The 15312-nt window shown below is 47.6% G+C and overlaps 1 protein-coding gene across 1 annotated transcript in view; it reads left to right on the forward strand.

The window, feature by feature from the left end:
• The window catches only part of LOC141052036 (cytochrome P450 2G1-like), a 286300-nt gene that overhangs the window by 60359 nt on the left and 210629 nt on the right, over positions 1-15312 (forward strand). Inside the window, exon 5 of the mRNA XM_073549215.1 lies at positions 217-393. Within this exon, the coding sequence (XP_073405316.1) occupies positions 217-393 (177 nt within the window). The remainder of the gene's footprint in view (positions 1-216; positions 394-15312) is intronic.

The raw sequence follows: 15312 nt of genomic DNA on the forward strand, positions 1-15312 counted from the left end.
TGTTATCATGTTTAAAGTGTAGTAGCCCAAATAATACGATCCTCTGGGGAAGGGAGTCCTGCACAGGTTTTAATCTGTGGGACCATATAGGGCTGAGCCCATCTTCCCCCTAGGGCTCCATAGCACTTACATGGTCTGCAAACTTTTCATAAAATGACTGCTAATGTGCTCCCTTTCTGACCAATCACTATTTTCATGTTCTCCTTGGCACTACAGCTACAGAGCATTCTTCCCACAATTATGGAGTTTGTTCCTGGACCTCATCAGAGAATTATCCCCATTGCAAAAGAACTGGAAGATTTTATTCATGAGAGAATCAAAGCCAGCAAGGAGACCTTGGAGCCATCCTCACCCAGGCATTTCATTGACAGCTTCCTCATCAAAATGGAAGAGGTATTTATCCATATAAAAAAAGGCAAACCCTAAAGTCTAACTATTGATATGAATAGTTCTGTAAGGCAGCGGTGTCCATGACAGTACGGTAATGAGGCAATGACCCATGATAGTTCAACATAAATATCTTTATTTTGGCAAATTATGAAAATAAACTCACATGTTGTCTTCTGGTTCACAGTCAGATCGTCGGTAACAGTTTGTATGAATCTGATGCCATGAGCGACTATACCACCATGTAACGCATGGGTGAGGCTATGACTTCTGCTCTCACTAACTCTGACCTGTGTTCAGTTGAGTTTCACACAGCCCAGACATCAGGGCCGGACTGGGACAAAAAATCATCCCTGGCACACAAGTCAAAGCAGCCCACATTCAAATCAATTAAATAGGAGTGTATCTTCCATGCAGCCTTTTCTGTACAATTTGTGGGTGAGAACAATAAGGGAGTTAAAGCGTATTTTTTGCGTTATGAGACGAACCTGATTTTAAGACGCACCCCCAAATTTGGTGAAGAAAAAGAGAATTTTTTTTTTATCTTAAATGGAGGTGTGTCTTAAAATGCCAGTGTCCATCTTTCAAATCATATACTGTATATGTCCCTCATCCCGGTATCTATATAACCCCCATCCTGGCACACGGCCCCCTTGTGCTGGCACATGGCCCCCCTGTGCTACTGGTACATTGACACATTGCCCCCTTTGTGCTGACACATAGCCCCCCATCCCATCCTGGATATGGCCCCCCCGGTCACTATTTTCCCCCCTGCTGATGCTGACACGCACATGGCCCCCCTGGTTGTTATATGCCCCCCTACTGGCATGCACATGGCCCCCCCTCTTTGCATATGACCCCTGCTGAAAGGACATGGCCCCCCTCTGTCTATATTCCCACCAGCTGGCAAGCACATGGCTCCCGTCAATATATTCCCCCTGCTGGCACACATGGCCCCATCACTATATTCCCCCCTGCTGGCACACATGGCCCTTATCACTATATTCCCCCCTGCTGGCACACATGTCCCCTGTCACTATATTCCCCCCTGCTGGCACACATGGCTGTTGTGAATTCCCTTGCTCGGACTTGTGAGCCGGAGCTCCCTCTGGTGGTTACTGGGAGTAGTGGAGCTGGCCAGGTTGATGGAAGTTTGCCACCTGACAACGATTGGGAATCTGAGATTACTGCCTGGGAGCATATAAGTGAGCAGGCTTCCCTTAGTGGTTGCTCGTGATTTCCTCATTGTGCATTTGAAGTTCATTTGTCTCCTGCCTGATCTGCATGGATCAGTTAAGTGATTCTTTTACTAATCCTTTGCATCTAATCTGGTTGTGCCTTTTTTTTGCTTTCTGCTTTGTTGTGAGGGTTCAGCGTACTCCCTGCTGGGGGCAGCGCTGAACCCTGCTCCATATGTTACAGCTTGTGTCAGTTTGTTCAGTCGCCTGTTATATTAGTATCTTTTGCTTTGCTTCCAGTTCACACCAGAGTGTTGATCTAGCGGGGGTGAGGTCGTGTGGCCTCAAGTTTTTTGTATATCAGATGTGTTGGATTTTTTAGGGGTTTTGCGTGATTGCAGACAGTATCTTTTCTGTCCTGTCCCATCTAGACAGCTTGGGCCCCACCATTTGCTCAGTCTATTCTCTGCCTGTGTTTTTCCCTCATCTGGTCTCATCGACAATATATGTTTGGGGGCTGTCTATTCCTTTGGGGATCTGCTCCGGGGCAGTTTAGATTTCACCTTTCTGGCTTTAGGCTTAGTTAGTTCTCCACCATTGCTGAGGCTTTTAGGGCATCGTAGGAACGCTCCAGAGCTACTGCTAGTTGTGTTGTGTTAGGATCAGAGGTCTGCAATCTGCTTAGTTACCAACTTCTCTGGTTTCCTGGTGGCTTAGCCTGTTCCTGCCATCCTCCTCAGTGACCCATTCAAAACAGAATCACCAGCCAAAACTGTACTCTAGGGTACTCAAAAGAAGGAAAGAATTGTAGAAGAAAAAAAAAAAGCTGCCAGAATTTTTTATATATTTTTTCCTCTTATTGTCTCGGGCCATAGGAGGTTTTTTTCCTTAATGGAGACTAAGCAATTGTCCAATCATGTTGAGCAGCTTGCCGCTGAAGTGCGGGAATTTCTGCTTATCTCGCTCAATCATCTGCTGTAGAACCAAAGATCCCTACTCCTGATGTGTTTTCGGGGGATAGGTCAAAATTTTTGAATTTAAAAAATAACTGTAAACTATTTCTTGCTTTGAAACCTAATTCATCGGGGAGCTTGGTGCAGCTGGTTAAAATTGTCATCTCCCTGCTGCGCGGCGATCCCCAGGATTGGGCTTTTTCTCTGACACCTGGAGATCCTATTCTGGCTAATGTAGATGCATTTTTTCAGGCCCTGGGGTTGTTGTATGATGAACCTAATGCTACTGATCAAGCCGAGAAAACCTTAATGGCATTGAACCAGGGTCAGGGTGCTGCGAAGTTATATTGCCAGACGTTCCGAAAGTGGGCGGTCCTAACTAAATGGAATGATGATGCCCTAGCAGCTCTCTTTCGGAAAGGTCTGGCAGAAACTGTAAAAGATGTTATGGTGGGATTTCCTGCTAGATAAATGCTTCAGAGATTGGTGCAGGATGCTTCTGAGATTGGTGCAGGAGCCGTTTTGTCTCAAAGAGATCTGGTAACCTTAACGACTCCATGCCATTAGCCATTCAAATTGATAGACGTTTACATGATTGTAAAAGTACGCGAGAGGCTCTGCTGCCTTTTGAACAAACTTCTGAACCCATGCTATGGTTTTGTCTAGGATGCATTGCCAAGAGTTTAGAAGGTGGAGTTAGACTTGAGTGAAACGGGTCGGTCATATTCAAAAGTCGACGACTTTCGCTGAAGTCAGGTTTCATGAAACGAAACCCGACCATAGCGTGAGGTCGGCCATGAGGTCGGCGACCAGAGCGCCTAAGCCGCATTTCAAAAGATGCTTCCAGCGCCCTTTTTCAGCCAATGATGGAGGACGCACACTGTGGGCAACGTGATGACATAGGCTACCATCTTTGAGAAGGGCATGCAAGTGATTGGCTGGCTTTGTGTGGCGTCACAGGGGCTATAAAATGGCGTGAACACCGACCGCCATCTTACTTATGCCAATCTTAGCATAGGGAGAGCTACTGCTGCTGATTCTGTAGGGAGAGCGTTAGGCAGGGAAGAAGAACCAAAACACTACTTCTGCTGTTAGCGATTTCCACTTACAACACAACACTTTGTGTGCAGTGACAGGGGAGGCTCTATTTTTGTGCATCAGCTCTGTTGGTTATTAGGCTGCCTTATAAGGCTCCCTGATAGCTGCATTGCTGTTAGCCCACTGATGTGCAAACTGCTTTTTTAAAAGCAAAAATACTTTTCTTCCTCTTTTCTGCACAGTTATCAAGCGTTCATATTTCCACCCTTTTGTGTGTTGACTGTGCAGCAGTCCTGTTTATTAGGCTGCCTGCGTCCATACTTGGACTTAGAGCATCAATGTCAGCATCCTCAAATCTCTAGTGAGATCCAGAATCTCACCAATCCTATAGACACCCTCCACCTTGTCATACACCATCCAATTTCAGTCTGTTACATTGTGGTGTAATCTCTACTGGGCCAGAGACAATTGTTCTGCGTCCTCAAATCTCTAGTGAGATTTAAATTCTCACCAATAGTAGATACACCTTCTACCTTGTTTTACAGTACCATATAGCTGGTGGTATTTTGGGTACATTTTCACAAAAATGAGCAAGTATGGTGGAAGACGCCAAGGAAGTGGGTGGGGGTTGCCAGCTGGTCCCGATGGTGGTGGTGGTGGTGTTGCATCTGTTGGTAGTGGCAAAAGCACAATAGCACCTAAGGCAGGAGGTGTTGAGCCTGCGTCATCGCCTGGTTCCACAAGGCCTCGAAGGCTCTCTTTTCTGGGAGTAGGTAAACCACTTTTAAAGTCGGAGCTTCAGGAACAAGTTTTGGCTTACATTGCTGACACAGCCTCCAGCTCTCTCGCCTCCTCTTCTGAAGTTTCAAAAAATAAAAGCACTGAGTCATCATTGGAGGCTCCGGGTCAGGAACAACACCTTTCCTTGTGTCCTTCACCCCTACCAAAAGTGAAGGATGTGACAGGCCACACTACCGATTACTCCATGGAGCTCTTTTCACATACCATGCCTGGGTTAGAAAGTCAAATCGTGAATTCCCCAGTCCAAGATGAATTTGACATGGAGTGTACTGATGCACAGCCACTGCTAGATTTTTCTGCTGGTACATTCACTCAGAGCACTACATTGTCCTCACAGTGTACTGAGGCAGAATCAGACCCTGATGAAACTCAGGTGCCCCTTCCCGCATACTATACCACCTTACACGGTGACACAGAGGAAGGTGCACATGAAATTGAAGAGGAGGTGATGGATGACCCAGTTGTTGACCCAGATTGGCATCCATTGGGGGAAGAGGGTGCCGCTGCCAATAGCTCAGAAGAGGAGGATCCGCAACAGGCAACGACATCGCAACAGCTGTTATCTGGCAGGACCGTAGCAGTCCAACAACGTGTTACAAAAAAACAAAAGATTTGCAGGACAGCTTGGCCAGACGGTCAAATTAGCACAGGGTGCAAGGTCTCAAAATGTCTTCCATAGTACGAAGAGTGCAGTGTGGCACTTTTTTGAACAAAATCCTAATGATCAGGCAAAAGTTATCTGTAAGAAGTGCGCAAAGACCTTTAGCCGAGGGAAAAATCTGAGAAATTTGAATACCAGTTGCATGCTTAGACATTTAACCACCATGCACTTGCAAGCGTGGATGGACTACCAAACCTCACGTACCACATGTGCACCTGCTCCAAATGAAGGTAGTCAGCAACGCTACATCACTTCCCCCACTGTAAGCCCACCGGTTAGCACACCACCAGCAGCAAATGTCGAGGTGTCATCGCAAGGGCAAAGCGGTCAGGGAATCACAATGTTATTGCTACAAAAGACTGTATCTAGGCCATCAGCAACACCACCAACACCATCACTATCACCAACCCTCTCTCAGTCCGCCATGTCCACCGCTAGTTCCACCATATGCAGCTCTCAAGTCCAGCTCACCCTACCAGAGACTCTGAGTAGGACAAGAAAGTACTCATCCTCTCATCCGCGTACACTGGCTTTGAACGCCCACATTGCCAAACTAATCTCGTTAGAGATGATGCCCTACCAGTTGGTTGAAAGCAAAGCTTTCCGCAAGCTCATGGCCTATGCAGTACCAGGCTATGACCTACCCAGTCGGCACTTCTTTTCACGAAAAGCCATCCCAGCCCTCCACGTGCATATGAAAGACCGCATTGTACATACACTCAAGCAATCAGTGAGTGGAAAGGTGCACCTCACAACAGATGCATGGTCCAGTAGGCATGGCCAGGGCCGTTACGTGTCCATTACTGCGCACTGGGTTAATATGGTGGATTCAGGGTCCACAGGGGACAGCGGCGGTGGGACAGTGCTGCCTAGCCCACGGTATAGGAAACAGTTGGCTGTAGGCGTTCGACCCTCCTCCTCCTCCTCCAGAAGCGAAAGCTCGTCCACAGAGCGTAGTCACACGACCACTCCATCCGCAGCTGCTAGTGTTGCACACGAGGTGTCCCACTATCGAACAGCTAGTGGTAAGCATCAGCAGGCTGTGTTGAAGATGATGTGTTTGGGAGACAACAGACACACCGCGGGGGTACTGGCCGACTACTTGCAGCGACAAACTGAGACATGGCTGGGCAGTCTACATCTTGAGGCAGGCAATGTAGTTAGTGATAACGGCCGGAATTTTGTGGCAGCCATAGCCCTTTCAAAACTCAGACACATACCTTGCCTGGCTCACACCTTGAACCTGGTGGTGCAGTGCTTCCTAAATAATTATCCGGAGTTAACACCCCTGCTCCATAAGGTGCGAAGATTGTGCTCGCACATCCGCCGGTCGTCCGTACACTCCAGTCGTATGCAGAAGCTGCAACAATTGCTCCACCTTCCCAAGCACCACCTAATTATCGACGTTGCAACAAGGTGGAACTCCACCCTGCACATGGTTCTGAGGCTGTGCGAACAGAGGCAGACTGTAATTCATTTGTGGGAGGATACACGGGCAGGCAGTTTGCAGGCAGACATGGAGTTGTCTGGTGTGCAGTGGTCGAAGCTGAAAGATCTCTGTAAAGTCCTTCAGTGTTTTGAGGAATGCACATGGCTGGTAAGCGCAGATGACGCCATCATAAGCATGAGCATCCCACTTATGCGTCTGCTCATGCAAACTTTGATGCACATTAAGGAGCAGGAGTCTGCAGCCGAGGAAGAAGAGGAAGAGGGAAGCCTTGATGACAGTCAGCCATTTTCTGGTCAGGGAAGTCTTGTGGATGAGGTGGAGGAAAAGGAGGAGGATGATGGGGATGATTATTTTGGGGAGGAGGATGCTTCTCAGGGGGCAAGAAAAAATGTTGGCGTGGCAAGGTCAGGTACAGGGTTTGTGTGTGACTGGAGGGATGTGGATTTGCCAGAAAGTGCTCCTCCATCCAGCACTCGCAGTGCATCATTGACACCTAGAACACTGGCCCACATGTCTAATTATGCCTTGCAGATCCTAAAAAGGGACCCCCGCATTGCCAAAATGATGAACGATGACGACTACTGGTTGGCCAGCCTCCTGGATCCACGCTATAAAGGCAAATTCCAAAACATCATGCCACAGGAGAACCTAGAGCTAATATTGGCTAACAAACTAGCAACTCTGGTAAACCGTTTGTTTGAGGCATTCCCAGCACACAGCAGCGGTGATTTTTCCATCAAGCCGTAGGGGTAACATGAAAGAGGTGTTCGTGGTGCACACAGCCGAAGTGGCGTTGGACACAGGGGTTTCATGACCATGTTGTGGACTGATTTTTCAAGTACCGCTCACACGACTAGTAATACTGCATCGATCGAAAGTGACAGGAGACAGCAGTTGTCAACTATGGTAACAAACTACTTCTGCTCCCATATCGATGTTCTCCCTCACCGGTCATTCCCCTTTGACTATTGGGCCAGTAAACTTGACACCTGGCCTGAATTGGCACAATATGCCTTACAGGAGCTCGCTTGCCCTGCTGCTATTGTGTTATCTGAACGAGTCTTCAGTGCTGCTGGATTAATCCTGACAGAAAAAGGACCCGTCTGTCGACCCAAAATGTTGATGATCTAACCTTCATTAAAATGAACCATGCATGGGTTTCAAAGGATTTTGTCCCACCCTCCCCTGCTGACACGTAGGTTGCCAGAAAAATGGCTTGCTTTTGTCCTCCTCTTCCGCGGACTTCTCCAATTACTCCATTTGCAGCTGCTGAATGTCCAACATCAACATATGCCAATTTTTCCTCCTCCCTAACTGGGCTGCCTCCCCCCACAGGGCCGGGGTCACCACTTCGCGCATGCACCCGTGCGAGTGTCGTTGCCCTGCACAGGTGGGTGGGCACACTCTTTGGCAATGGCACTGGCACAAGGTCCCTCATAGCAGAATCAAGTGTCTCTGACGGTGGGGGTGCACACCCGCCATCAGACACACCGGCGTACTATGAAGGGCCCTGTGCCAGTGCCGTTGCCAGCAAGTGGGCCCCTCCTGCTTGCTCAGGATCACAGCACTTGCAAAGTTGAAATACTTACCTCTCCCTGCTCCACCGCCGTGACGTCTTCCACGTTTCCTGACAGTGACATTCTGGTCAGAGAGCGCGATGACATCACGTCAGTACGCCCTCTGCCTAAACAGCCCAAGTGCAGTGAGATGGAAGATGGGGACGACAAGGAGTCCAGACTAGTACAGGGATTCCCTAGCGAGGAGACTTATTTACAGATGAGGCCAAAAGTATTGACACCACTGCAATTCTGTCAGATAATACTCAGTTTCTTCCTGAAAATGATTGCAAACACAAATTTTTTTGGTATTATTTTCTTCATTTAGTTTATCTTAAATGAAAAAACACAAAAGAGAATGAAGCAAAAATCAAAACATTGATCATTTCACACAATACTCCAAAAATGGGCCAGACAAAAGTATTAGCACCCTCAGCCTAATACTTGGTTGCACAACCTTTAGCCAACTGCTTCCGGTAACCATCAATGAGTTTCTTACAATGCTCTACTGGAATTTTAGACCATTCTTCTTTGGCAAACTGCTCCACTTCCCTGATATTAGAAGGGTGCCTTCTCCAAACTGCCATTTTTAGATCTCTCCACAGGTGTTCTATGGGATTCAGGTCTGGACTAATTGCTGGCCACCTTAGAAGTCTCCAGTGCTTTCTCTGAAACCATTTCCTAGTGCTTTTTGAAGTGTGTTTTGGGTCATTGTCCTGCTGGATGACCCATGACCTCTGAGGGAGACCCAGCTTTCTCACACTGGGCCCTACATTATGCTGCAAAATTTGTTGGTAGTCTTCAGACTTCATAATGCCATGCACACGGTCAAGCAGTCCAGTGCCAGAGGCAGCAAAGCAACCCCAAAACATCAGGGAACCTCCGCCATGTTTGACTGTAGGGACCGTGTTCTTTTCTTTGAATGCCTCTTTTTTTCTCCTGTAAACTCTGTTGATGGCTTTGCCCAAAAAGCTCCACTTTTGTCTCATCCGACCAGAGAACATTCTTCCAAAATGTTTTAGGCTTTTTCAGGTAAGTTTTGGCAAACTCCAGCCTGGCTTTTTTATGTCTCGAGGTAAGAAGTGGGGTCTTCCATGGTCTCCTACCATACAGTCCCTTTTCATTCAGACGCCGACGGACAGTGCGGGTTGACACTGTTGTACCTTCGGACTGCAGGGCAGCTTGAACTTGTTTGGATGTTAGTCGAGGTTCTTTATCCAACATCTGCACAATCTTGCGTTGAAATCTCTTGCCAATTTTTATTTTCCGTCCACATCTAGGGAGGTTAACCACAGTGCCATGGGCTTTAAACTTCTTGATGACACTGCGCACGGTAGACACAGGAACATTCAGGTCTTTGGAGGTGGACTTGTAGCCTTGAGATTGCTCATGCTTCCTCACAATTTGGTTTCTCAAGTCCTCAGACAGTTCTTTGGTCTTCTTTCTTTTCTCCATGCTCAATGTGGTACACACAAGGAAACAGGACAGAGGTTGAGTCAACTTTAATCCATGTCAACTGGCTGTAAGTGTCGTTTAGTTATTGCCAACACCTGTTAGGTGCCACAGGTAAGTTACAGGTGCTGTTAATTAGAGAAGCATCACATGATTTTTCGAACAGTGCCAATACTTTTGTCCACCCTTTTTTTATGTTTGGTGTGGAATTATATCCAATTTGGCTTTAGGACAATTCTTTTTGTGCTTTTTCATTTAAGACAAATTAAATGAAGATAATAATACCAAAGAATTTGTGTTTGCAATCATTTCCAGGAAGAAACTGAGTATTATCTGACAGAACTGCAGGGGTGTCAATACTTTTGGCCACAACTGTAGAGAGTACGATTGCCCTATAGACCTGATTCCGGATGCCCGTCTCCCAAAAGGGAGAATATTTAATCTCTCTGGTCCAGAGCGTCAGGCCATGAATGACTATATAGCGGACAGTTTAAAAAAAGGGTTTATTAGACCATCCATTTCACCAGTTGGGGCCGGGTTCTTCTTTTGTGGAGAAGAATGATGGGGGTCTCAAACCTTGCATTGATTACCGGGAATTAAACGCGATCACTATAAAGAACCAGTATCTGCTTCCACTCATCCCTGATCTTTTTAATCAGCTAATGGGAGCACGTTGGTTTACTAAACTTGACCTCCGGGAGGCATATAATCTGGTCCGCATAAGAGAGGGGGATGAGTGGAAAACCATGTTTAATAGACCCCTTGGCCACTTTGAGTACCTTGTAATGCCATTCGGACTCAGTAACGCACCTGCCGTGTTTCAAAACTTCGTTAATGATATTTGCAGAGACATTTGTGGGGTCTATGTCGTCGTGCATTTGGATGACATTCTGATTTACTCTGCTAACCCTGTGACACACGCTCAACACGTCTGTTCTGTGCTGCAGAGACTGCGAGAACACTCCTTGTTTGCTAAACTAGAGAAATGTGTTATTTTTGCTGAGGAGGTACAGTTTTTAGGGTATATGGTCTCAGGCAATGGGTTCCGCATGGATCCTGCCAAGATCCAACCTATTAAAACTTGGGTACAACCCAAATCGCTAAAAGCACTGCAGCGATTTTTAGGGTTTGCTAATTACTACCGCAAGTTCAACAGGGGTTTCTCAGAAATTGCCAAACCACTCACAGATTTGTCCCGGAAAAGGGCAGACATGGCCAATTGGAACCCTAAGGCAATTCAGGCATTTTCTATGCTAAAGGAGTGATTTGTGGCCAACCCGGTTTTGGTTCAGCCTGATCTGGACCGCCCATTTATTGTAGAAGTAGATGCCTCTGAAGTCGGAGTGGGAGCAGTGCTATCGCAAGGCACTGCATCCCTCACTCAGCTTCGTCCATGTGCTTTTTTTTCCTGCAAATTCTCTTCCACTGAGAAAAACTATGATATAGGTAATCGGGAACTATTGGCAATTAAATGGGCCTTCGAGGAATGGCGCCACTTCCTCAAGGGCGCCAAACATAAGATCACTGTAATTACTGATCACAAGAACCTGACCTACCTGGAGTCAGCTAAAAGACTAAATCCTAGACAAGCAAGGTGGTCCTTGTTCTTCTCTAGGTTTGATTTCATAATCACCTTCTGCCCTGATACTAAAAATGTGAGGGCCGATGCCCTCTCTCGCAGTTTTTGCCCCTCACAAGCCGAGGACTGTGAACCAGTCCCGATATTGGCCAATGGAATCATTGTGTCGGTAGTGTCTTTGGACCTACTGGATGAGATCCGTAGGTCCCCAGAACAAGCTCCTGACACTACGCCCCCCAAAAAATTATTCGTTCCGGCTATGTTTCGCCTACAAATTCTTAAAGAATCGCATGACTCTGTTCTGGCAGGCCATCCTGGTCTAAATAATACCACCAGACTAGTAACTAGTAATTTTTGGTGGCCGACAGTGGTTAAGGACTGTAAAGACTATGTTTTAGCGTGTGAAGTCTGTGCCAGCGCCAAGTCCCCCCATAATCGCCCTGCCAGCTGGCTCCAGTCTTTGCCCACCCCTGAGAGTCCATGGACCCACATCTCCATGGACTTCATTACGGACCTGGCATCCTCAGATGGGAAAACGTGTATCTGGGTGGTGGTGGACAGGTTCAGCAAACAGTGTCATTTTGTCCCCCCGTCGGGGTTACCTAACTCCGAAACTTTGAGTAAACTGTTCATTGTGCATGTTGTACGTCTGAACGGTGCTCCGGTCAATATTGTGTCCGACAGGGGTACCCAGTCCATTTCAAAGTTCTGGAAGGCGTTCTGCAAACGCATTGGTATTGAGTTGTCCTTCTCCTCGACCTACCACCCCGAAACCAATGGTCAAACTGAGCGTACCAACCAGGCTCTGGAGCAATACCTTCGCTGTTATGTGTCAGAACATCAGTCCGATTGGGTGGAACATCTGCCATTAGCTGAGTTTACCCTAAATAATTGGTACCAGGACTCCATTAAGACAACCCCCTTTTTCTGCAACCATGGACTGCATCCGCGCTTTGGTTCATTCTCGGCCAGAATGTCGGAGCTCCCTGGGGTAGAGAAAAACATACATCGCTTAAAAACGATTAGGTAAGCTCGAACTTGAAAGGGGCCCAGGTTAGACAGGCTTCGGCTGCGAACAGACGGCGATCTAAGGGGCCGTACCTGGGAGTTGGAGACAAGGTCTGGCTCTCCACCAAAAACATCAACATCAGTCTGCCAAACTGGGTCCCAGATTTATTGGTCCATACAAAATTATAGAGGTGATTAACCCGGTAGCCTTCCGTTTAAAACTCCCTCAGTCATTCAAATTGCCCAACGTGTTCCATAAATCTCTCCTCAAGCTGTATCGCTCCCCAATTCATCCTGTCCAGTCCCCTCCTCCTCCTGTTTCGGACAGGGGTACCTTGGAGTATAAAGTTCAGGGTCTACCTGACTCCCGCCTTGTGAGAGGGTCCGTACAGTATCTTGTACACTGGAAGGGCTACAGCCCGGAGGAGAGGTCCTGGGTCCCCGCAGGGAACATCCATGCCAAAGCATTAATTAAGAGATTTCATCTCCTTCACCCTGACAAACCGGGTTTTGAGGGTCCAGAGGCCCCTCTTAGAAGGGGGGTTACTGTCACGTTGCCACCAGACTTTAGGCCTGCTGTCCCGGCCTCAGCCACTAGGAGGCGCCGGACCGTCACATCGCCGTCAGACTCGGGGCCTGCTGTCCCGACCTCGGCCACCAGGAGGCCCCAGACTCTCACGTCGCCGTCTGACTCAGGGCCTGCTGTTCCTACCTCAGCCTCTGGGAGGCGCCGTGGTTCACCCCCGAGTGATGGCGGCGACAGAGAAGGGGCTCCTGCGCAGGCATCTGGTGGTCGCCTCCACTCCTCTGTCAGTCATGAAGGGGTTGGTGCATCACCATCTGGCCTGGTCCTGGGGGTGGTCCTGATGACATCATGAGTCCAGGAAACTGTGAGGGATGACCTGATCCCTCAAATACCTTGGGACTGGTCTTGCAAGCCACCGGATATATTCTTGGTTCCCCTGTGTGCTACGGCGTGATTTGCTATTGTTTGACTCTGACCTCAGCCTGGATTTCTGACCCCTCTACTGCCTGACGATTTTCTACCTCTGCTACTCTCCTGGTTTGTGACCGTGGCCTGGATATTCGACTCTGCTACTGCCTGCCGTTTTTGTACCGTTGCGACGCTCCCGTTTTTGTGACCTTGGCCTGGACTGTTTACTCTGCCACTGCCTGCCGATTCGGTACCTCCGCTGCTCTCCCGATTTCTGTCTACGTTTTTGATTCCCTGCCTTTTTTCCTTGGCGACCGTCCTGCTCTGGCCCACTGCTCCTCTAGACAGCCACCCCCTGTGCCTTGCTACAATTCCAGACCCCTGTATAGGGGTTAAGGGTCTCGGGGTTTCTTGGGGTGCTGTCCCTATTGCAGCCCAGATTCACGGACGGACGTCACAGAAGTTTTTCCCGTTATTAGTTATTCCAAAATTTCTGCAATCACTCGACTTTCTGTCTGTACTTGTATCCATCTCGTATCCTCTTGCGGAGAGTCTGGACTGTCTTACTGAGACTGAAATATATATGAATATTTAAAAATACCCCAACAGTTTATACTGGTGTACGCTTCGAATACATTACCCTTTTTCTACTTTTTAGATTCTTGTCTAATCCATACTGAGGCTGTGAGTGTCTTTGTAGGACTCCGAAAATATACACAGAGATTTTAAATGTTTAAACTATGCTATATATACCTGTTATCCGGTGATACTGTACCCTTTCTCAACTTTCTACAATCTTGTCGAATCCATACTGGGCCTGAGACCGTCTGAGTCTGCCTCCTGATTAGAGATGAGCGGTGTTCGAGTCGAACTGGGCGCCAAGTTCAAATTCGAGCTGTTTTGGGCGGTGTTCGAGCCGTTCGTCGAACTCGAACACTTGGTTAAAATTTGGCTGTTCGAGGTTTTGTTCGAGAACGGTTCATTCACCAAAAGCTTAACTTTATTTTCACATTAATAATGGTTTTCAATGTTAATAGACAGTTTCATGGCATAGTAGCGGTGTCTGGTAGCCAGCGGTGTAGTACACCTGTCAAAGAGCTACACTGTGTGTGTTTCTAATATTTTTTTACCGCATCTTGTCCAGAAAATCCTTTTGGGCCTTGTAGCAGTGTCTGCTACTCAGTAGAGGAGCCCACACATGAACCTAGCTATGCCGCCTGTTTATGAAAGAACCAGTTTTTGACTACATTTAGCCTAGTTAATACTTTGGGCCTAGTACCTGTGTCTACTGCTCAGCAGAGGAGCCCACCCGTGAACCTAGCTATGCCGCCTGTTTATGTAAGAACTGTGTGCTACTCAGTAGAGGAGTCCAGCTGTTAAGCAAGCTACAGCACCTGTGGTTTGGACACTTAATTTTTGCACATTCTTTCTGGAATGACGGTTAGGCTTAATTTCGGAATTGAATTCCAGTTGACCTGCACTTACTGGGAAATCCTCGTTCGCGGGGAAGAATTGGAATCCCAGATCCCCATCACTAATGGCGTTCAGCGTGTTATTCGCACCTATAAGCGACACACGCTGGTCCTTTCAGTGTAGCGCGCGTGCAGCCCCGGACATGTAAGGGCATGACAGACTTGTTATTGCTTGATCTCGTGCGCCAGAGCTTCGTGTGTCCCTCTAGTAAGCTGGACGCGGACCATGGGGGCATGCCGGAGTCTCATTCATTAACAGAATTAAGCTGACAAATCGCTAGCACAACTAAAAACGGCCATGCACCACCACTCACAGAATCGAGAAAGCTTGCAATCTGTCCATCCTTTCCGTGGCTGGCATGGTTGAGGTTGCCCGTGTGGAGTCCAATTAAGCCGCAGGCTCCACTCCTTGTGGTGGTGCCCTTCTAGACATTCCTTTAAGATTCAGCTTTGCAACCATACTGCCCCTGGAAACCAAACACTTTGCCTTCATAGACGCTGTTCAGAGGGTCGTGGGAATAACGCCACCCGATCGGCAGTTGGCATAATTTATAGTGGGAAGTCCGACGGTATATGATCGTCTTCGATTTTAGAATTGTAGAATTTTTGTTGTATTTTAGATTTTTATTCCAGCCTTTCTTGACTTTATAAGGGCATGACATGCCTATATCTGTGTCTCCTCCCTTTTACTCCTCCACCTCTCTTCTATATGTAGTTGCCCTTTTCCATATGTTATTTGTGTCTTCTGAGCATTTTGTCTGCTTTGGGACATATTTTAAGGTGTTTTGTATGTGTTTTCTATGTGTTTGTGTGTGCCTGCCATTGTTTTCAATGGGGTTCGAT

The sequence above is a fragment of the Dendrobates tinctorius genome, unplaced genomic scaffold (genome assembly GCF_039654945.1).
Source record: "Dendrobates tinctorius isolate UK_male_01 unplaced genomic scaffold, ASM3965494v1 ptg000158l, whole genome shotgun sequence".
NCBI lineage: Eukaryota > Metazoa > Chordata > Amphibia > Anura > Dendrobatidae > Dendrobates > Dendrobates tinctorius.